Raw genomic sequence first — 25,538 nt, 5'->3', positions numbered from 1 at the left:
TTTGGAATAAGTGGAAAATTAGGTAGTTCAAAAACTCATATTGAACATTTTGCTGATAGTAGTAGGAAATTTTTTGCATTTTCTGATACTCCTCATCTAATTAAATGTGTCAGGAACCGGTTATATAACAACAGGCAACTTCGGGTAAATATTCAGTTCTTTCTTGAGCTAATAATAATACAATATTAAATAATAATAATTAATAATAATAATATTCATACATTACTTGCAGATAGATCCAAATGAAAATCCAATAAAGTGGGAATATTTTGAAAAATTGCATGCCCAAGATAAGATGAATTGTAGCAGCCAATTAAAAGTATGTCCAAAGTTGACTGAAAATCATGTAAAATTATTGAATACATGTTTAAAGATGCGTGTACGTCTTGAAACACAGGTACCTATAGGTTATTAGGTAATAATATAATTGTGTACATAATTTTGTGTTTTTTTTCATTATAGGTTTTTAGTAAATCTGTTGCAGATGGTTTAACGTTTTATAAAAAACACAATATCGAAGGTTTGAGTAATTGTAATACAACAATAGATTTTTGTTTGATGCTTAATGATCTATTTGATGCATTAAATGCAAAAATTCCTGTGCAAGGTATTAAACCTAGATCAAAAAATTATCAAGTTTGTTGCATTTAAATTGAGAGAGTATTTATTAGCTTTTATGCTTTTGTGACTTTATTTGTTTATTATATATTTATATTATTTAATATTGTATTGTAAATGTAATATTATTCATAAGGAGATTACGTACAATATTCACTATTATAATAAATAATAATATAATTTGAATATTAACTAATGCCACATAATCTGTAATTGTTAATTACTTCTCAATTCTATTATATGGTTAATGTGCATGATGTATGTAATAATTAATGCAATATTTATAAAAGTTAAGCTATTAACTCTGAACGTGGGGTAGGTACATAGCATTCAACCTGTTGAATGTCTTATTCTTATAACAAGAATAATAATGTTTATGTTAAATGTATTTGTGTTATACTAATTTTCTCTAGTTAATATAGTCAATACCTACAGTATAATATAATTTACAGTTTAGATGTGTGCAAATTGTATTCAGTGTTTGTGTAAGTGTTTAATTAGGTATTTAATGTAAACCATAAATTATAATTGTCAACCTTATTATTTAATAGATACTTCAACGTTCTCTGGACTGGTTGAACTCTTGGGAATCTAATTTGGAAGCTGGGAAAATTGATTCTCAAGATTTTTTAACCAAGAGTACAGCGGAAGGACTGAGAGTTACCCTTACATCGGCTAAAGACTTATCAGATTATTTGATAGATAAGTATAATTTCAGTTATCTTCTCACAGGAAAAGTTAACCAAGATTCACTGGAGGTAATGTATCAAACATAACAAAATATATCTATACATAAAAAAAAAAATTGTTTGAATTTGTTGAATAGTATAAATTAAATAAAAAAATTTTTTAGCGTTTCTTTGGTACAGCGAGAATGGCTTCAGGTGCAAACGACCATCCATCTACACCAACTTTTTTACAGGTATATAAACTACTTTCAGTTTACGCTATAAAACCTCCAAAATATGGAAACTGTACCGTTTATGAGAATATGCCACACACAAATTTAATAACAATTTCTGATATAAAGAATTGTTATGAAAACAATACAGATTTATCAGCAAAAGATAAATTAAAAACCAAATTAAATGGTCTTATAAATGAAGGTGAATGGGAATTTACTGATATAGTGGAACATGATTATTCTTAGGCTCCAATTGTGGACTGCTTAAAGTATTATATTGCTGGTTATTTAACTCACCAAATAACTAAAAGAAGTTCTTGTCAAAAATGTAAAACTAGTATTATGTTTAATGAATGTTTCACATCCGAGGCTGATTTGACAAATATAAAATCCAGAGGATGGCTAAAACATCCAAATAAATATTTGTATGAATTATTGAGTGTGGTTGAAGATGAATTGATGAATCATTTAGGTAAAACAAGTGTTTTTGAAGACACGGTAGAAGCCTTGATAACCAGGTGTGAGACGTTCACATTTCCATGTGGGGAACATAAAGATTTTATTATAGCGTATATATTAAAAGCTAATATTAGCTTGGATGCAATTATTCATTAAGAGAATATTATTGTTTTAAATTTGTTGTCTGCCATTTAAATTTAATATAATAAAGACCATGTACAATGTACTTCAAATATAATTGTATAGCTTATTGGAAGAAGTAACTCAGTATTTAAAAATGAATGTACTTATCTAAGTACTCAACGAAAAGCATATTATACCAAATTATTTAATTTTTTTAGTAAATTTATACCTTATTATATCAAATAATGCTAATGACTATTAATAGCCTATTCTAAAAATAATTAATACTAAGTATGCTGCACATGGTTTTTATTTATTAAGAATTTCTGCATAATATGAGCTACCTTACTATTCACAAAGTTAGCTAACAGGTCCGAGTATTTTTATCAAGTATTGAATCATAATAGTTGTTATTTTTAAATCTTGAAAATCTTGAATTCATTATTATATGAGTGATTTTTATTCAACTAAAATAAATAACTGAATATTAAAAATTTTAGATTTTATATAAAAAACCGTATATATTGGTTTTATAAAGATGTGTTTTTTTGTTTACTTTTTCATATATAATGATACCTATCATTGCATTCAAATTTAATACATCTATTATAGTGAATTAGTGACCTACTTTTTGTCCGAGGTCCACTCGATACATACTGTACAGTAGAGCGATATCCACTTGACCACCTTTTTTTTTTCAATTTAAATTCATCGTTTTTAAATTTAAGAATTTTCAAGATTTATCAATAACCAAATAGATATTATCTGGAAGCCTTTTATTTCAATTTCAAATATATCACATCTTTAATAATTTTTAAGATTCGGTGCACCATCAGAAAAACAAGTCACTGCGTTCCACGAAGCTATTGTTAAAATGATAGCCGAAGACCTTCAACCGCTATCAATAGTTGAAAATGCAGGCTTTCGTAGTATGATTGAGCTCTTAGATTCCAGGTAATAATTAAATAATACATTTTTATTGACTTACAATATTACATATTGTGTCTTATCATTACATGTGAAATTTAGATATTATATATTTATTTATTTATTTATCTAGTCTTAATGAAAATGTTTTACAATATGCATACTGTTATAATCAAACATAAATTAACATTGAGTTATAAATATCTGAATATCCATGTTAGAATAAGGGATATTAGATATAGGTATAAACTGTCATTTTTCATAAGAGCAATTTTAAAAAATAAAATTACCAATAACACCTTTTACTATATTATTATTTCTGTAACCATGTTAATTCCCATATAAATACACATTAAAGCTTTTTTAAGTGCATCAAGTTCAAAGCTCTGATAATATGTTATAAAACATTTATCTATACAGTAAAATTAGCTTAAAATAAATGTCAGTTATAACTTATATCTACTGTCCCCTTTCATTTTTGTTACCTATTGAATATTGAAATTTTTCTGTTTATTTAGTAAGTTATAAAAAATAATGTAAATAAAATAAACTTATATTATAGATATGAAATTCCAAGTAGGAGAGCGCTTGGTAGGACAATCATACCAAAAATATTTTCATCTGTACAAAATAAAGTATAAGTTTTGCTTGATAAAGCAGTGGATGTAGCGATCACTACAGATGTATGGACGTCAATTAACACAGATTCTTATTTAAATTTGACTGTTCATTTTTTAAGTGAAACAGTTTTAAAAACGTTTGTTCTTTGCACAAAAAAATTAGAAAGTAACCATACTAGTGTATATTTGTCAGAAATAATGACCAACGAACTACATAACTGGAACATTTTTAATAAAGTTGTGGCAGTGGTTACAGATGGTGGAGCAAATATTAGAGCAGCTGTAAGGCTAATGAACCTATCTCACTTACCATGTATAGCTCACAAATTAAATCTAGTAGTTCAGCAAGCTCTTAAACTATGTGATGACGAAGGAGTTGGTCCTGAGAACGATTCAGATGAAGGTGACTTAAAAACAGTTTTGAAGAAATGCCGTACCATAGTTGGATTTTTCAAGAGAAGTGAAGTTGGAAATCGAATGTTAGCTGAGAAACAAAAACAACTTGGTAGTCCAATAATTTTAAAGCTTAAGCAAGATATACGCACCCGCTGGAACAGTACCTTTTTTATGCTAGAAAGGCTAATAAAATTAAAAGAACCCCTGACCATCGTAATGATTACGTTAAAAGAAGCACCAAGTAATCTTGATTCTGAGGAATGGAATATTATCGAAGATATGATACCTTTGCTTAGACCTTTCAATAATTTGACTGTTGAGCTTTCAGCTGAACAATATCCGACTATATCTAAAGTTATACCACTGCTACGAGGTAATTCATTTTATAATTCAGCAATTTAATTTTTCTATCTAAAATATAATAATATTAAACTTAATTAATATTTATTTTGTATAGGTTTGCAATGTTCTTTAAATTCAAAGAGTCCAAAAACACGACTTGGAAGTTTTATTAAAGGTAGGCTCTCAGAAAATGTTTCCAGGCGTTTTGATGGAATTGAAAAGCAAACTTTAACACCACTTTTTTCTCGAGCCACATTACTAGACCCAAGATGCAAAAAGGTTGCGTTTGGGTTGGCACAAAATGCAAATGATGCTAAGGCTAGCTTAGTTGCAGAAACAGCTACTTTAATGAGAAATGTATCTAACACTGGTAAAAATATATAATATACAACTGAATATTGAATAATATATTGAAGCTAAGACCTTTTAAATATTATATTAATAATTTCAGAACAAGATACAGTTGAAACTAATACAAATGAAGATGACGACAATATTTGGAATTTTCTTCAATCTAGAGTCATTACAGTACAGTCACAAACAACTACGACAAGTAGTGCTACTGCTTTAATGAAGCAGTATCTAAGCATGCCTCATATGGATTTAAAATGCGATGTGCCAGCTTATTGGATAAATTTGTTATGATGTACGTTAGTAAGACAGACAACACATGCGGGTGTAGTGTCCTCTTAATTTTTATGTAAGTTTCAGAAGTTATTGCACAAAAAGTAAGTAAAGTAGTAAGAAAATTAATAACAAAAAGTGTATATTGATTAATAGATTTAGGTATTTATTAGCTATCTAATATTTGCATCCTGTTATAATATGTTAATAATGTTGAAGTTGGTTTTAATTTATTTTAGTTATGTTTTAGTTATTCGTAAGTTATCAAGTACTTATAATGAAACTTTGTATCCATCAAAAAAAGATTTTATAATTTAAATATATTTATTTTATTATTTTACCTAAAAACAATATTCAAATGTCTTATTATTTAAAAAAAACCTGCTTGAAAGTTATAAATCATTCTTGGATACAAAATTTTTTATTCTGAGTAGAGTGAAGAAGCTTATGGTATTATAAAGATGTGATTCTTTTCTGTCTACATTAATTTTTACTACATTGATATTGGTCTGAATTTAAAATTCTACACCTTTTGTGGGAGAAAATTGGACCGACCATGGTTGTACTTTGAATGATTGAATGAATGATTTTAAGTTCTTATTTAAAATAAAAATGTTGTGTCTTTGATAATGGGCGTAGCTAAGATTTCAATCAGGAGTGGTTTTCTGCTATGCTTTTATTATTATGATTAATTATACATAACATGTAAAAGACTCCATTATACATGTATTATTTATTATTATAATATAAGATATTCAATTTGAGGCACAGGGGTGGGCAAGTGCCCCCCTCACTAATCCGTAATTTACCAATTAATTATCATGCAATAAAATACTCGATAGTTTCAATTAATTCGATTGTTTTATAAAACTATTCATACTTAAAATACTCGATAGTTTTATAAAACTATTCATACTTGAAATACTCAATAGTTTCAGGTTCAATAGTCCAATCGATAGTTTCAGGTTAAATAGGTTAATGTCGAGTCCAATCGATAGTTTTAAAAATATTGAATAGTTTAGTACTATCGTCCGCTTGAATAAACATTCGGTAGTTTATTAAACTATCGATATTCAAAACTAGTCGGTAGCGCCCATCACTAGACTAGCCGGCGCCGCCTAAGTTTGTACATGCGAGGTGCATCTACGTACACACATGTAAGCTCGTAAAATAACGCGTGTAGCGCATGCGCAGACCGCCGCCAGAGGCGACTAAAATCAACCGCACAACGAAATAATAAACGTTGGCTGCCGCCCGCCGGGTACATAAATTGTACGTATCCACTAGCCCATGGCTAAATAACTAGGTATGATCTTAGTTCCGTGATACGCATGTCGATGACGTCAGCCGGAAGGAATTCTTATCAATACCCGCCAAAACGGCTGGCTGTGCCCTAAAAGTTTACTGCCGGTTGACGTCATAATTCAATGTAAAGAATGATAAATTAGCTGTTTCTTCCATGAATGCGCTCATTGAACCAAATTTGGTAATTATGTGATCATACCTAGTTATTTAGCCATGCACTAGCCGTGCTACTTCCTAGGTGGGGGAACTGCCCGAGCCCCTGCCGGCTGCCAGCGCATGCTGTTGTCACTGGACACTGATACACAGCTGCCGTCGCCGTGTAGCACGTCCGTTATCATTTGGTCGTGAAATATTAATTATTTTATTATCAACAGAAATATAGAATAGTTTTTACCATGAAGATCTTAAGGTTTTTACTTTGTTGTTCTTCGTTTATGTTTTATCAGTTTTATCTATGGCTCGTCTAGTCTTAAGGAGTAGGAGTGTAGTCGTGTAGTTGTATTTGTATATGCCATACGGACATACTGTCTATTATTTAGTATTCTAGTCATTGGTTTTCATTTGAAACTTAAGTCTTTAAACATAATAGTATTACATTTATTTACACGTGTTTTAGACTTTAAAGTGTCGTATTTAGAAATGAATCCTTTATATGACCCTGTTGTTCAACTATTAGAAACGCCATTTCGTCGTTGGACAACTAATGACAAAAATGATTTGCTAAAGCTTGGTAAACCAATTCCCCAATTGTGTTGTCTGTTAAAAGATACGAAAGGTGGTAAAATGTATAATAGAGCGTTTAATCATAAATGGTACGATTTACATATTTGGCTTTGTGGAAGCCAATATAAACAGGCGTTGTATTGTTAGCCATGTTTACTTTTAAGTACGACTAAATCTGTTTGGACTACAAAAGGTTATGGCGATTTAAAAAATTTATCCCGTAGTGTCAAACTTCATGAATCTGCCAAAGAACATATTCATTGTATGTTAGGATTAAAACATCTAGAAAATAATAGAGTAACTATAGCAGACGCTTTGACCGAACATGGTTATTTGTTTAAAAAAAAATATAATGAAAATGTACGGTTTAACCGACTTTTTATGGAACATCTAATTGATATTGTGTTATTTTTGGGTAGACAGGAACTGGCTTTTCGAGGTCATAACGAAAGTTCAAGTTCCTTGAATAAAGGAAATTTTAAAGAACTTTTTGATATGCATATTATTAGGTGTTCATTGGAGATTCAAAACCATTATAAGGCAATAAAAAATATATTTTCAGGATTGTCAAATACAATACAAAATGACTTGATAACATGTGTTTCCGATCACATAAATAATATGGTAAAAACTGAAATCAAAGAGTGTATGTTTTATTCTGTCCAAGTTGATGATACGACGGATATTTCGCAAAGAACACAATGTTCAATTATACTAAGATATATAACAAGTAAATCTGAATTGGTAGAAAGGTTTCTCGGTTTCTATAATGTTAGTGAGGATCGTACTGCCGAGGGTCTCTTTAATACGTTAAATTCTGTACTATTAGAATTTGATATGGAAAAAAAGTTAATTGGTCAGTGTTATGGTGGCGCAAGTGTTATGGCTGGTGATGTAAATGGTTTACAAGCTAAAGTTAGAGAGGTTGCTCCTAATACATTATTTACACACTGCTTAGCGCATCGTTTGAACCTAGTGTTACAGCATGGCTGCAGTGCTAACACACAGTGTCGAATTTTTTTTGCAAACATGACTGGAATTTCAGCTTTTTTTCATAATTCTACCTCGCGAACGAATGTTGTAGATGCTATTGTTGGTAAACGCATACCGCAGTTTGTTCAGACGAGATGGGCTTCTCGCTCAAAAATTTTGAACTTAGTTGTAGACAAGTGGGGCGAATTTAAAAAGGTTTTTGAACATATTATAAAAGATTCAAATGCATCATCTGAATAGATTTGTGGTTCAATTGGGCATTTAAACAATTTAAAAAAATTTGACTTCTCTTTTTTAGCTCTAATATTTAACAGTATATTTTTACTCACAGATAATTTGTTTAATACACTTCAAAATAAGTCATTTGATATGGAATATTGTATGCGACAAATAAATAAAGTCTATGATCTCGTTAGTAATAAAAGAAATGAATCTGAGTTTTTAAAAGTATTTAACAATGCGATAGCGTTAACAAAACGCCCTAAGGCAACAAGAAATATGTCTAATCCTGAATTAAATTATAAATTATTATATTATGAAATACTAGACAATATTTTACATCAGATAATCACGAGATTTCAAAATACTGATAAATTGATATTTTTACAACTGGCTGATGTTTCAAAGTTTAAATACTATTCTACAAATTTTCCTGTAAATGCATTTGAAAATCTGGGAGAATCTTATTCTGACATATTTGTTAATAATAACAAATTAAAAACAGAGTTAGAAGTATTATACAGCGATGAAAAATATCAAGATTTACATCATGTCTATGATTTAGTAAAAATATTTGAAAGCAGTGGATTAAAAGTAATTTTACCTGAAGTATATAAACTATTTTCTTTAATATTAACTATACCATCAACCAGCGTATCAGTGGAAAGGAGTTTCTCCTGTCTAAAACGTATAAAAACATATTTGCGTAACAGTATTTCCCAAAATCGATTGAGTTCTCTTGCTATAATTTCAATTGAAAAGGAGTTAGTTGACCAACTTAAACATACTGGAGCGTTTTATGATGAAGTTATAAATATTTATGCGAGTAAAAAGAATAGAAGTATTGATTTACGATATAAATCATAACATCATATTTGGTATAACTATAATATGTTAAATCATATATTTTGTAAATAATGTGTTATTCAAAAAAATTCTATTGTGTATGTTTTATTATGAAAGGTTTATGTTAGCTGTCATGTTATTATTATTTTTTTTTTTTTACGTTTCATATTACACTTATATATTTTGTTTATTAATTATTATGTAGATATTTATGTTTTAAATCAAATTACAACTAAAATACTAGTCATGTAATATATTATATTGATATTTGTTAATGATATTTAATGTGTGTAAAATACTGTAAATACCTATATGTATATAGTTAGGGAGGGGTGTATGGAAAAACCTCTACGTGGTACACCCTAGGCAACAGTAGTAATTTAATTTTTATAACTGGCTAATATTTCCACCCTATTTTGATAACCTATCAGGGGCGTCCTTGTGGGGGGGGGGGGCGAAAGGGGCGATCGCCCCCCCCGTAAGGTGACTGACTTGCATAGTAATTATTAGTAAATTTTATAATTTATATTAAATTATTTGACATTTATATAATATGAAATTTCAGTAATTTCACAATATTATCTTGTTATCAAAACACGTATTCGCGATCATATAGTATCATACTAGTATCTATAAACCTTGCAACTAATCCACATGGCCATGATAACTGATAAGTGGAGTCAACTGATAAGTGTTATAGATTTAAATATGATAATACGTTATGTCGTTATGATAATATGATAAATTAAATAGTAGTCTACAACTGACTTGTGCCTTGTGTTTATTAATTATTAATTTATTTATTTATACATAATTATTTATATATTATTATTTTGGTTGAGTAAAAACAATAAAGTTTGTAATATTTCCGTGTGATGACCGATAACAAACGAAAAAACAGTGGTTCGATATCATCTTGGGTAAAAAAAAGAACTTCTGTGACACAGGTACATTCATCTCCAGATCTAACTAATAAAAATGAACAACCACCAATTAATGAACATACTAATACTCCTTTTTCAACGACTATTAGTATAAGTAATGATATTGGTGATTATATAGAAAAAGGTAGTCAAACTGATCATGTAAAGGCAAGATTCTTAGAATCAACTAATGTTCCTGATAATAATTTTCAGTACCCTTTTAGCTTACATAATAAACAAAGTAAACAAGAAAAAAGATATCTCAAAAGAGATCATTTTATTCAGTTCAAATGGCTTGTATATTCACAAAAAAAAGGTGGTGTTTTTTGCAATTATTGTGTTTTTTTTGCAAATAAAGGAGGAAAAGATAAAAATGTAACTTTGAAAAGTCTGGTTACTGTACCTTTAAATAAATATGCCAAAATATTGGGTGAAACGGGAGATTTGAGCAAACACAGTAAATGCTTATACCACATAAATGCAACACAAACAGCCAATGATTTTTTAACTTGCTACAAAAATCCGGCAAAAGAAATTATTAATGTAATTAATAACACTAGATTGAACCAGGTTATTGAAAATCGAGCCAGATTAAAACCGATTGTTGAATCAGTGATTTTTCTTGGACGTCAAAACTTACCTTTACGTGGCCATCGTGACCAAGGCAGCTTGATGGGTAATGAGCATACTGAAAATAGTTTATCCGTAGTAAATGAAGGCAATTTCCGTGAGCTATTAAGGTTTCGAATACTATCAGGAGATACTGTTTTGAAGAATCATTTGGAAACAACTAGTGCAAAGGCAACATACATCTCACACACATCACAGGAAGAAATTATACAGTGCTGCAAAGAAGAAATTTTATTTCAAATTATGGAAAATATTAGAGAAAGCCAATATTTTTCAATAATATTTGATGAAACGACAGATATATCACACATTTCTCAAATGAGCTTAAGTTTAAGAAATATTGACAAAGAAAATAAAGTTCATGAACGGTTTATTGGCTTCATTAACTGTCATAACTATGTGTATGACAAAGAACCTTGTACAAATATAAATTTAGAGCCAAAACTAACTGGTGAGGTGTTAGGCAATACAGTAGTCAATGTTTTAAAAGACATGTCACTGAATTTGGATGACTGTATTGGAATTGCGACTGATGGATGTGCTGTAATGACATCTGTAATAAGAGGTGCTGTTCAACACATTCAAAAGAGCTGTGTCAACGCTGTTCATAGTCCTTGCTCTAACCATGCTTTAAATTTGTCAATCTCAAAATCATCCAATGTACAATTAGTAAGAAATTTCATGGGCATCATTAAAGAAGTTTTATCATTTTTCAATTTATCTTCAAAACGCAATTTTATTTTGAAAAATAATCTCAAAGGTCAAAAAAGATCAATTACTTCTTTATGTGAGACTAGATGGATTGAGCGGCACGATAGCATATTTGAATTTCAAACAAACCTCAAAGAAATAGTTGATAGTCTTGTAAACATTTCAGAATGGGACGACCATGTTTCATCATCAAAAGCCAAAACTTTGATTTTTTCCATATGTAATTGTGAGTTTATAATGACATTATATACGGTTTCAAGTATATTAAGCATTACTTCAGCAGCTAGTAAAGTATTACAAAGTGTGACACAAGATGTTGCTTCTGCTACTAATTGTATAAATGACATTATAAAGACCCTTAACGACAAACGCACTAATTGTGATGTGCATTTTGAAAAAATATTTGAAGAAAGCAAAAATGTAATGATTGAGTTAGATGTAGAAATGAAGCAACCAAGAATTGTAAAAAAACAAAATCAAAGGTGTAATACACCAGCCAATTCTATTGAAGAATATTACCGTCGAATTTTATTTATACCTATTATTGACAATGTGTTAGAAGATATCAAACACCGTTTCTTGGATGAGAAAAACAAAACAATTTTTTTACTAATGCAACTCATTCCATCTAACACAATTAAGATGTCTTCTGAAACTAGTGATGAATTAATGAAAACAGTCGGTGACCAGTATACATTCCTTGATTTTAATACATTAATGTTCAGAGGTGAGTTAGAATTATGGAAGACTAAATGGACCACACAAAAGAATGAAGGTACTTAATTTAACACTAATTATATTGTATTTTATAAACAATTAAAGTTTTCATTCAATTTTGTTTGTATAGGATTAAATATTCCAAATGAAGTGTTTTCGGCTTTTGATGAATGTTCTGACACATTTTTCCCAAGCATAAAAAAATTATTATTGGTCTTGGGTACACTTCCTGTCAGTGTTGCTACTGCAGAACGTAGTTTTTCCACTCTTAGAAGGTTGTATACAAATTTTAATTTATTTAATGAATCCAAACATGTTAAATATTTGTTTTATGAACATTTATTTTTGTATTTTTAACATGTTTGAATTATAGTCAAATGTAGGTTTATTTATTTTTTTTGACAGTGCATTTTTATTTTATTTTACTATAAGTGCTATTTTTTTGCTAATACTTGATAGTTGATTAGTACAACTATAAAACAAATTTAGTATCTTATATTAAATTTATAATTTAAACATAATTGCATGTTAAACATGCATCTATAACTGCGCTTAATGAATGTAATAACAATATTTTACAATAGGTACTAAATAGTATGCTTATTGCTTTTGCTAATTTGCTTTAATTTTAAAGTATGTTTCTTCTTTATTTGGATTGCTTTTTAGGTTGAAAACTTGGATAAGAAGTGAAATGGGCCAAAGTAGATTGACAGGTTTGGCGCTTTTACATATACATAGGCAGCTTCAATTAAGCGTTGACAAAATAATAGACCGCTTTGCTAAAAATAAAAGAATTTTAGATTTTGTTTTATAAACTACTTATATTTAACTATTAATCAATAAAATAAATTTGTATACTATGATGACTATGACAATTTGTTTTTAATATTGTAACATTTCAGTGACACAAATATTTTATAGATAGGAGACTATTATAGTTCTAAATTACAAAAGTTGAAAAAAAAATGGTTCATCACTCAGTATCTGAATCCCATATTCTCATGTAAATTAATATTTATTTTTTTATTATTTCGCCCCCCCCATAGCCAAGGTCTGGAGACGCCCCTGTAACCTATACCATTTAAAGAATACATTAACATATTTTGTTCCTATGTAAGAGTAATAGTGTATTTACTATTGAATATTTTTCCGCCTCATGTAAAATTACATGTCAAAACCGCCACTGGTAGCAACCCCAGAAAGTTTGGGTCTTTTCCAATAGCACTCAACTTCTGTGGGAGACTTTTTTTCAGATTTTCTATGAACATACATGAGAAAAGCTAAACTGTGTTTACATCCACCTGTAAATAATAATAAAATCTTTGTTTACAACATTTAAGGACTAGTTATAATTAAATATAAATACCTACCTTATCAATAATTATAAATTATTTTCTATAGGTACACAAAAGATTTATATAATGTAACATATTAAAATTCTCATAAAGATATGGGATCTCTCGATGATCTAATGAAAATATATAAAAAATAATCAGCACATCTATATATTTTATTAAAAATAATTGAGTTTTTAACTACATATTATTAATTAGTATTCTTAAATATTTATATTCAGGTAATTTAATTATTTAAATATTATAAATATTATTTGTATTAGGAAACAAAAAACTAGCAGTGATAATAAATAATAATAGGTACACACCTTTGAGCTTTTGATCCCCTAACTTCAGGATCATTGAAGCAATCATTATTTTTTATGTATTGTGTTACAGAAAAAATGTCAAGTTTTGGTAAGTTTATAGATGTACTTTTGACATAATCTTTACTGACACTTACAGCCATCGTTATTCATTTATAAAAAAAAATTACTATAATATATACATATAAGACAATACACTATACACATTGACATTAGTATTTACAATTTATTTTCTGCTGAAAGTAATACTGACGATACTGTCAATAGAATTTGTGTCGAATTATTAGATTTTACGTAATTAAAGTTATTTTAGTACAGTCATAATATTATACACGCGCATTGATATATCGATGGTTAGAAGGTAAAAGGGCGTAAACGCCACTATTTTCAAAATCGATATTGTTGCATATTATTGTAAACGGCATGATTATACATTGATTAATCCAACCTAAACATCGCAATAATTTGTATATATCCAAAAATCGATGATTTAATATGTGGTCGTAAACGCCATAGAATTGGAGGGAATGAAAAAACTGGGCGTAAACGTCAATTAAAAGATTTAAACGGCATTCAAGAAAACTTGATAATACGTAAGCGTCATTGTTGTCGGTTACATCATTTTATAATTTTTGTTAGTGGTTTTGTCAGCACTGTAAAAAGCGTTAAGCGGCATGATAATGCAATGAACGTTTGGTTAATTTGAACAGAACAGTTTAGCTGATGTTATCAAAAAATCAGTCAAACACTCAAACATCTCAAACGCGAAAATACAAAATCGAAATTGTTATAAATATCAATTTGTAAGTATATCGACGGTTACAGGGAAAAAGGGCGTAAACGACATTTTGGCCGAAAATGAGTTAATATAATTTTGGCGTAAACGCCACGATTCTTTATCGATAGAGCCAACGATTGTATCGATACGATTTTTTTACGAATAACTATCGATGTTTAAATATTTAGCGTAACCGCCATTCAATATTAGGTGTGAAGTTGTTATCGGGCGTAAACGACTTTTATTAGGCGTAAACGACTTCTATTAGGCGTAAACGACTTTTATTAGGCGTAAACGACTATTAAATAATTTAATATGATGTTGCAAACGACATTTTGTTGCTAACATCAGAATAATGGTATTTATGCTAATTTATGATAACGAATAATAATTGATACGCATTACGCATTTGCGAGCTGCTTACAGTGGCTACACGTTCCACTCATTCAAGATCCTTGATTTCAAGTAAGTTTTATGTAATAAATACTATTACATAAATGCAAGTATCATAATACAAGTATCATAATGGTCATCTCTTTAAGGTGTGTTATATTGTCTTACGCCTAGGTATAATATTTTAAAATTATGTTTCCCATTATTAGTAGGTAGGAATGTCTTACATGATAAGTTTTGTTGTCCAGTCCACAACTGTGTCTAAATGTCACCGTAGTAGTTAAGCAATAGTACAAATATTATAGTAATTGATTAGTTAATAGTTATAGTTTAATTAACTGTTTGTACCTTTTATTATGTTTATTTAGTTTAAAAATGGGTTCAAGAATAAAAAAAATGATGAATGCTATAAATAATTCGTCTAGCACTATTGAAAATAACTTTCCATCAAAACAAAACGACAACTTTGATCGTGCTAATTTTTTTAATGGTCTAGTTTATAAAGATATTATGGCAGTTGAAAATAAAGAGTTAAATGTTTATAAAAAATCTGAAGTTCCTGTTACCAAAAATAATATTACTGCTAAAAATACATTATTATCTGATAAGTCACCGACATTATGTCTGTCAGAGTGTACTAGAGATACAACAGATTGGTTACCACCAGGTATGGTGTTGAATAAAAATACTTCATTTACTGTTTCTGATATTAGTGATAATATTATAACTAATTGTCAAAAACCTAGTTGTTCACGAGAACTTTTCAAAATTCCATCTATAGAATCCGATAAAAAAACTTCAAGTTGTGATTTAGAATGCAATGATGTTGTTATTGTTGATGAACTAACACAGATAGGAAAAAGTGGTTTGAAAAAGCCAAAAATTATTAATAAAAAAATAAAGGAAAAACACAACCGTGTCCATGGTAATGGTAAGAAAGTTCAAAATAACCCTTGCGCTAATTCAAAATGTCCTAACAAGTGTACGAATAAAATAACCGAAGAAGAGAGACAAATTATTTTTTCCAATTTTTGGGGATTAGGTAGTTATGAAAGACAACGGGATTATTTATTATCATCTACCAAAGAAATTGCTATTAAAAGGAAAAGAGTTGAAGGTACTAGTCGCCGTAATGTAACTAGAGAATATTATTTATCGTGCAATAGTGAACCAAAGCGGGTATGTCAACAGTTTTTGTTAAAAACTTTGGATATGACACAAAAATGTTTAACTTATACACTTTCAAAGCGATCCCCTTCAGGAACTTCGAAAAAAGATGGTCGTGGTTCAAGACGTCCAAAAAATAAAACGTCTGATGATGTTATGGCAAATTTTGATAAATTTATACAGCAGCTCCCAGCGGTACCATCACACTATTGCCGAGCCTCAACGACTAAAAAATATTTACCGTCAGAGTTAGGAAATTGCTCTAGATTATATAAGCTTTACATTGATTTTTGTAAACAAAGTAACGGTACTATCATAAAAAAAACACTTTTCTATCAGCTGTTTAAAGAAAAATATAATATCGGTTTTCATGTCCCTAAAAAGGATAAATGTACTTGGTGTTGTAAAATTGAAAATATTATTATGAGCCGACAACTAAATGAATCCGAAAATACAAAAAATCAACTTAATTTATACGAAAAAGAAGAATGTAAGTCTATGTTTTTGTTTGATCAACAGATTTCAAAGTGTAAAGGGAATTTTTTGTGCTCGAGTTTTGATTAACAAAAAGTATTGAGTAGCCCATCAGGTCAAAATATGAATTTGTACTATAGTAGGAAGTTTAGTTCTTATAACTGCACCATTTACGAGTCGGGAACGCAAAATGCTTATGCTTATTTATGGGGAGAAATAAACGGAAAAAGGGGATGTAATGAAATTGTGACATGTATACACAACTATTTAACCGATATAGATATCAAAAAAATATATGAATACGTAGCTTTATATTGTGACTCGTGCACCGGCCAAAACAAAAATCGTGCTATGTTAGCTATGATTTCAAAATCACTCAAAAGTCAATTCACGTACATTAAAGAGATAAAAATCGTTTTTCTATTGCCGGGCCATACTTACATGCCGGTAGATTCAGTGCATGCATCAATCGAACGTTTTGTTAGGGACAAAACTGTTTGGGCATCAAGTGAATGGGCTACACTTATTAGAAACGCACGTATAAATCCTAAGCCTATAGAGGTAAAACAACTTGCTTATTCAGATTTTTATAATTGGAAATATAAAGCTGATAATAGTAATATACTCCCAAAAGTTTTAAAAGATATCGATGGTAATATCATTCAAATTTCAAAAGTTCGTTACTTTGTTTTTTCACGTTTGAATTTGGATAGTGAAGATGATAATTTTCATTCCATAAATATCCATGCATATTTTTCATATAATCCTGATTGTGAACCAAAAACATTAAAACTTAAAGGCGGTCAGAACAAGAAAGAATCTCGGTCCACTACAGAAGTCATTGCAAAAAAGTTGTATAAAGAAACCATTGCAATCTCGAAAGAAAAATATAATGATCTTATTAAATTGTGTACATCTGGAATTATTCCTAATGAGTTTCACGAGGAGTATCTGCAAATGAGAAATAGTACAAAAATCCAAGACTGTTTACAAGAAACTGACGAGGAATATGAAACTGACAGTTTAAAATAAGACTGATAAATTATCAAATTTTATTTACTCATTTCATCATTAAGTATTATAACTTAGTTGGTTACTATTATAATTATATCGATTTGTTTTTAAAAAAGTTGTTTTATTTTATTTTAAGGAAGATTTTACTGTTTTTTTTATGTAATAATTAAATACGTCATGTTATTTAATTTTATTTCGAATACTTTTTACTAAAAAAAGTTGTTTTATTTTATTTTAAGGAAGATTTTACTGTTTTTTTTATGTAATAATTAAATACGTCATGTTATTTAATTTTATTTCGAATACTTTTTACTAAAAAGAGATGTTTTATTTTATTTTAAAAAAGATTTTACTGTTTTTTTTTTATGTAATAATTAAATACGTCATGTTATTTAATTTTATTTTGAATACTTTTTACTAAAAAGAAATGTTTTATTTTATTAAAAGGAATATTGGACTGTTTTTTTATAATGTGATAATGAAATTATACGTTATTTAATTTTATTTTGAGTAATTTTTATTGAATTATTAATATTAAATCATATGTTCACGAGTTCAGGCGTAACCAACAATGACCAGGTAAGTTGAGAAACAATGGGCGTGCCATATTATCGTTTATAAGGTAATTTTTACCGTAATTAGCGGTAAATTTCATAGTTGTAAGTAAAATACATTAGAAACATAATCAATTAATAGATTGATACAAGAATTATACTTGTAAGTGATATTTAGATAGAATAGGACAGAAAAATGTATTGTATTTTTATTTTGGCTTTCCTGTAAAATTACGAAAATGTCGTTTACGCCCTTTTTCCCTGTAGCCGTCGATATATTATTTAGTTGTTTGAATGGTCAAACTCATTCAATTTTACTCTAATAAATAATTGTGTTACATTTGTAGCATGGTATTTATTGTATTTATTATTAAAATCTCATTTTCATATAGGTAATAAATAATTATATTATTTTCTAGTTAAAAATGCAGAGTTTACGTTCCAAACGATTAGTTTCCATTGCTCGATCAAAAGAAAAATTTGAAGAATCAAGGCATTTAGTTAAAGATGTCACAAGAATTACTGTTACCAACAATCATTTGAACAATGTAGAAAATGAGGTTCTCACGAATATGCTTTTTCAAGATTTAATGTCAAAAAAATCACTTGTAATGTATTCTGCTAGTAATCCAGATTTAAATCTGGATTTAGATGTGTACGAAGAGGTAGTTATAACTACACCACTAAAAGATTCAAGTAATAGCGAAGTATCGAATCATTCTGATTTAAGCCCAGATACTACCAAATGGTTACATAGTAACATAGACCACGTTGGTCTATCTCGTCAACTTTTTAGTCATGAAGTTAGCAATGATAGTGTTAATGATGGTAAACAGTTAGTGGACAGCGATGATACGACATCTAGTGCAAGTGGAGTTATTAAAGTATCTGATCATTCTGATTTAAGCCCAGATACTTCCAAATGGTTACATAGTAACATAGACCGCGTTGGCCCATTCGTTATTTACGAAAATGAACACGGAGAAACATTAAATGTTATAAATAAACTAATAAAGTTATTGAAGTCCAATGTTGCCGTATATCTAATAATACCGTATGTTTGCGCCACGACCGTTCCTACAGTGAGGTTGACACCCGTGACTCGCACCTCTCTGGATGTAGGTAATTTCAAACTAAATAAAATGTAATCTTTTAATTTATATTACAAACATTACTCAATATATTGAAGCTTACCAACTGGTACAAATACAATAAATAATAAATACATTACATAAACAAAAGTAATAAGGGGAAGGAACATGTGCCTAAGGCTGAGCTGCAAAGACGTTGATGATTGTGCTGAGCTGCGAATACATTGGCGATGATGCTGAACTGCAATGATGATACCAAGGAACTACAAGGCTGTAGATGGGGCCCACAATGATGGTGCTCCCACGACGAACTGTCTGGTGGATTACCAAGCTGGTAAAAATGTCGAACCACTGTCGTATCGATGATCACACGTCGAGCTGACCGTCTCCAATGTCAATGGTGATTACACGCCGAATGGGCGTTAAATATAAAATATAATAAATGTCAGGCTTGAACTGCACGTCATAGTCATAAAAAAATGGACAAAAACTTAAAAACGTTAAAGACACGAACATCTGCTTTCGAACGGAGCTGCTCATAAGTCATAAGAATAAAAAAACCGGCGGAACATACATGTGTTTTCAACGGCTTGGTAAAGCAATATATTCGACAATATGGCGACGACGCCACGAGCGGCGGCGCTGTCGGCGGCAACCAGTTGGTCAGTGCCGCCAACATTCCGAACTGGAAGTCGGGGCACGTACGCGAACACCGTATATTTTGGAGTTGTTCTCGCCGCAGTGGCTCGCGCCTTCACTGATCGCCTTATTTACTTTACCGTTTACCATAGTATCTTGTTATTTTATTAGTAACTTATTATATTATTTATTATAAATACTTTTACTACAAATTTTCCTTGAATTTCATCAATATTATAAAAAATAACAATAATTAACTATGAAAGCCATTATAGTTAATCGAACATCTTTGGGGTGTAAGTGCCAATATTAGAAAAAAAGGTACGTAAGCGTCATTTTTTTTCTAAATTGGCTTTAAATACATAAATATAGCATGATTATGAACAATTAATCAATACAAAATACGTAAAAACTTATTATAACTCATATTAAGTCTCAAATCGAAGTTTTATACGATGTTCTAAAAATATAACACCATTCATGTGAAAATATCTGTTTTTCGGCTCTCCTCGACAATTTGAAAGTTGGCGTTTACGCCCTTTTACCTTCTAACCATCGATATAATTAGACGCACGGGCATACGGCATCACACCAACTGAATAGACCACGCCTCCTCAAACAGAGAAATGTATGTTTGGAGAGCTATTAGTCCTACAAATCGAAATAAAACGAAAAATTCACAAATATATTTTCGTTTTTAATTGGTATGTAGAATACGAAACATAAAGAAAAATTTTTTTGTTCAGGTCTTGATTGTAATCACTTTCGCCGCTGCCGATAACAATGAAGTGCTGCCAACACTAGCGCAACGCAACGGCAACAAGCACTCACAAATTATTGGCACCGCTTACAAAAAATAAAAACAAAAAATAAACACTAATAAATACACAAAACTTACAGATTATGGTTCTTATATTCCGCCAATAGAGATTATAATAGGACAGAGGCTGAATGAAAATAGAAACAACAATACATTTTCCATCATTCCAACTCGTTGTACCTACTGAACAATTTATTCCTACTCGTGATGTTTTAAAAAAGTTTTTTCAACTAAAAGATATTTTATAAGATACAATTGACTATTTAAATAAAGTTAAAAGTTGCGATACTGTGCTAATGAATTTTGTTCAAGGTAGTGTTTGGAAAAAAAAAAATTAAAGATTATGATGAAAGTCAAATTGTTTTGCCAATATTTTTATTTTTTGACGATTATGAGGTTGGTAATCCCTTGGGTAGCCATTCAGGTATACGCAAATTAGGAGCTGTCTATTTTACTGTTCCTTGCATACCCATTCACCAACAATCTTCTTTGAGCAATATTTTTTTGGCTTTATTATTTCATTCATCTGACAGACAGAAATTTAGAAACCACATAATTTTTAGGCCCATTATCAATGAGTTGAATTATTTAAAGGAAACTGGTATTGAGATTGAATCTGATGATTTTAAAGGAAATATTAAATTTGAATTAGGTTTAATTGTTGGGGATAATCTTGGTATTCATAGCATCACTGGATTTATAGAAAGTTTTTCTTCTAATTATCCATGCAGGGTATGTAAAATAAGGAAAGAAGATATGAGAAAACAATGCTTACGCTGATGTTAATTTAATTAGGAATTTGGAACAATATAACCTAGTTTTTTCTAGAATGTAATGTAACAACTAGTGGCATTAAAGATGTGTGTGTTTGGCATGATGTTTGTGGTTTCAATGTTTTGGATCAAAGTGGTGTGGACATTATGCATGATTTATTGGAAGGGGTATGCAAGTTTGATATGGCATTTTTATTAAATTATTATATCTATGAATTAAAAATGTTTTCCTTACAAATTCTCAATGAGAGAATGATTCATTTTGATTATGGTCCAGATAGTAGTAGTAAGCCTCCTGTATTAATCATGGAGAATATTCATAAAAATAATATTCGCCTGTCTGCATCTGAAATGTTGGTATTTGTTCGGTACTTTGGCTTTGTAACGTCCTGTTTATATTAACGAGGTCTCCGGGACTTGACCTCGGTGTGTGCTATTATCGTTAGGAATCAAGGTTACCTTATGTGAAGCAAGGAACTCAACGTATTTATATATGTGTAACTGTTATTAAATATTTATGTATTATTATTACTACAACATCGAGTCTTATAAATTATAATATATCAAACATCAATTAATAATATGTATGTTAGGCATACCTATAAATTATAACTGAGAGTTACCGATCGGACCATGGTGTGTCTTGGGTGTCGATATCCGATGTGGGTTGAGGTGGTCGTCCGCGGGCCTTCTTCGGGTTGTTGTCCAACTATCGACTTCTGACTCTAGCCTGTCTCTCTATCCACCATCGACTCTACTAGTCCGGAGACCCTGTCGGTCATTAACACGACGTGTGCTAAACGTTACGTCAGCATAATATATATTGCATACATATGTACACCTTGGTATTATACTATTATTAACACTCAGCATATTAGCCATGCTCAGCGTACGAATTAATGTACGATGTCGATGACGACAATCGTTACATGTACCCCTTGTCCATTTAAATCTGGACCCCAGATTTAGGAAAACAAACAACGGTAGCTGTGTTGGTGGTAGTGTTGTAGTTTTTGACTTCATGTTCATCCAGTTGCAAAGAATAACGGTACTCCAACCTCCTCCGACTGTATTTTCTTGCTAGACTGCATATCATGAATTTGGTAGATATACACTACACTACACTATAAGCCACCAATGCAATGGACATGCGTATATAACAATATGTTATTTATGTATATTATAAATTATATCTTTATAACTTCTGGATAGTGACACGGATTGTAGTTGACTTCCGTCCTTGAATACCGACGCCCACGGCTGTCTCCACTTACCCCTTATATATAAGTATATACTCGTATATAAATTTAATAGATACTTATGAAGGTAATACATTATTATTAGACAAATTTAAACTGTAAACACACATTTTTTTTTCACGTTAACATTCTGGTGTTACAAAATATTTTTATTAATTTCAATATAGGTACATATATATATATTTTTTTTACTATAGTGTAAATTACATTCAGCTATCTTACCTTAAAATTTTATATTTGCATAATTTCAAAATTACATATTCTTTGATACGTTAATTATATTATATATTATCTTCGTGAAGCACTCTATCTTTGGCTCTCAACATTTGCCTTGGCTCTCTCTCTCCTCTACAATACAATTTTATTTTAGTCATAATAAATACCTGATCCGCTTCCTTGGTAGTTGTAAACAATTGACTCCTCTATTTGAAACGTATCAATTATTATCATGCCTAATATTAGAATAATTGTAACTTTTGTAAACCTTTTAATAAGTTATTTAAATAACAGAATAAATTAAAACAAAACGATTAATAACTATATGTATAGTATAAAAATGGTAGATTATTAAATATTATTTCATGTCACTGATTAAATTACATCTTTAATATAAGTGTTAAGCATTCTTCGTTGACTGTCGTAGTGATGCTCCGGTGTGTATATCATTCACTTATAGGTATGTATATATATAATTATATATATACTTACTATAATATTATGTGCCCATAAATGAAATAATGTCGAATAAGTGTTTTCGTTGTTTACTCATTGACATATTTATTTAACTAAAATGCAAAACTATTAAAAATACCTTCACTATTGTATTAAAATATAACGTTAAGCAATTTTTTATTTTATCTATATACATTTTTTTTTTTTTTTTTTTGTTTTACAACCGACGAAACTTCGTTAATATTGCTTACAATAACAAGAAATTAAGTGGTTGTGAAATAATTTATTACGATGGTCTCTCGACTGTAATATTATTTACTACTTGGTAAATAATATTGAGTGAGATCCCCAAATTATCGTTACATGTTAATATTTTTAATTGTAATTCAATTTATTAATAATAATCAAAAAAATTATCCTAATTTTTTTGATTTTTTATTCAAATATTTTAAATACTTAATCTAATATAGTAATATGTCACTTATACACGTACGTTCAATTGATTACAATTTTTTTTTTTATACTTAAGTCTTAACTATAATAGTAGGTACACACTTTCTATTTGTGATCGATCTCTATATTTTTTTTATTTGTTGAACATGTTTTTTGCCATTTTTATCAATTTCAATTAAATATGTGACTGGATTTATTTTTCTTAAAATTGTGTAGGGACCCTCATATCTATCCGAAAATTTATTATTTCTTACATTAATCTTTACTAAAACTTTTTCTCCTACAAAAAAATCTCGATCTCTTTTCCCTCTGTCTGCATACATTTTTTGTTTATCAAACGCTTTCTTTAATATACCTGGTAATTTTTCACGGATTGAGTTTAATTTTTGTATTTCTATAATTGTGGAGTGATTTAAATTTGATGGAATAATTGCGATATCAAAAATTGAAACAGGCTCGTAGCTATGCACTAAATAAAATGGAGTATACCCCGTTGAATGGTGTATCGCAGTGTTATATGCAGGGTTGGGCAAGATACTCAAAAAAAAGTATCATGATACATGATACATGATACATGCATTTATTGTATCAAGATACAAGATACAAGATACATTGTGAATGTAGAAAAGATACAAGATACAAGATACATGTATCGAAGATACTTAGATACATGATACTTTTATATTTCCAATCGAATTGTATTTACTATTAAACTTAAAACATCTATACATAATTCACTGTAGTGTCAATACATAAATACTTATAAAGTCATAATTATATTAAATAATACACTAAGTCAATAGGTAGGAACACATTATACATTTATAACTATTACATCACTATATAATAGAAATACACCAAAATTAATAAGTTACATAAAGTGTGTACATCTTAATTTGTACTTATATATAGTTCCTTTAAGTCTATAATTAGTTATGGACTTATGGTCAAAAATGAGTATATAAATTAAATTGGTTATGGTCTTATGGACTTGTCAGTTATTGTTAGTTTTTAAATTAAATGTTATTTTTATGAATGTGGTATATTTTTTCGTTATCGTTAATTTTAACTCGATTGCACCTGGACAATTTTTCGTAAAAATACAATCCACGACGAAATTATCTAATATCGAAAATCAAAATGTCTTGGTACTATTCAGTACATATTTTTACAATAAAAGTATCTTGTATCTTTTGGCAAAAAAGATACAAGATACTGGTATAAAATGTATCATGATACATGATACGTGATACTTTAAAATTATGTATCATGATACAAGATACAAGATACAATTGTATCATTTGTATCTTTGATACTGCCCAACCCTGGTTATATGCATGCAATACAATTGGTAATACGTCAGTCCACTTTTCCCCTTCTGCAATTGCAAGAACACCATGACCTTTATATTATGTATAGTAAACAAAATCTTAAGCCAAAACATCATTTCATGTTACATTACCATACTATGTTAAAAAAATTTGGCCCCCCTGTAGCATTATGGTCAATGAGGTTTGAGGCAAAACATAGGATATCTAAAATAGACGAAACATATGTAAAACGTTGGCAATCAAACATCAGTTGCAATTAAATAATTTATTTTTTAAAGATTCGTTACCTACCCATCTTGAAACAGGCCCTCCCAAGCTCCTGAATGACTTAGAATTCGAAGTTTTAAAAAAATGTTTGAATTTTAGTTCTGTAGAATCTA

At 29.6% G+C, this 25,538-nt stretch overlaps 1 protein-coding gene and 1 pseudogene across 1 annotated transcript; both read left to right on the top strand.

Moving 5' to 3' along the window:
- Nucleotides 1-1,609: 1,609 nt before the first annotated feature.
- Nucleotides 1,610-2,137, top strand: LOC149061036 (uncharacterized; annotated as a pseudogene).
- Nucleotides 2,138-3,942: 1,805 nt separating this feature from the next.
- LOC149061035 (E3 SUMO-protein ligase ZBED1-like) lies at nucleotides 3,943-5,034 on the top strand. The gene is made up of 3 exons (XM_089214980.1): nucleotides 3,943-4,420; nucleotides 4,505-4,759; nucleotides 4,841-5,034. Exons 1-3 carry the CDS (start codon nucleotides 3,943-3,945, stop codon nucleotides 5,032-5,034), a joined length of 927 nt encoding a protein of 308 aa, XP_089071106.1.
- The last annotated feature ends 20,504 nt before the right edge of the window (nucleotides 5,035-25,538 follow it).

This window comes from Diuraphis noxia, unplaced genomic scaffold (assembly GCF_037042655.1).
Source record: "Diuraphis noxia isolate RWA-SAM2 unplaced genomic scaffold, SU_Dnox_SAM2 contig0001, whole genome shotgun sequence".
Lineage (NCBI taxonomy): Eukaryota > Metazoa > Arthropoda > Insecta > Hemiptera > Aphididae > Diuraphis > Diuraphis noxia.
This window is presented reverse-complemented; position numbering and strand designations above follow the sequence as displayed.

Coding starts and splice junctions, on each gene's coding strand:
- LOC149061035 (XM_089214980.1), top strand. CDS start 3,943: ATGAACCTATCTCACTTACCATGTATAGCTCACAAATTAAATCTAGTA. Junction 4,421..4,504: donor AGTTATACCACTGCTACGAG/GTAATTCATTTT, acceptor TATTTTGTATAG/GTTTGCAATGTTCTTTAAAT. Junction 4,760..4,840: donor GAGAAATGTATCTAACACTG/GTAAAAATATAT, acceptor TAATAATTTCAG/AACAAGATACAGTTGAAACT.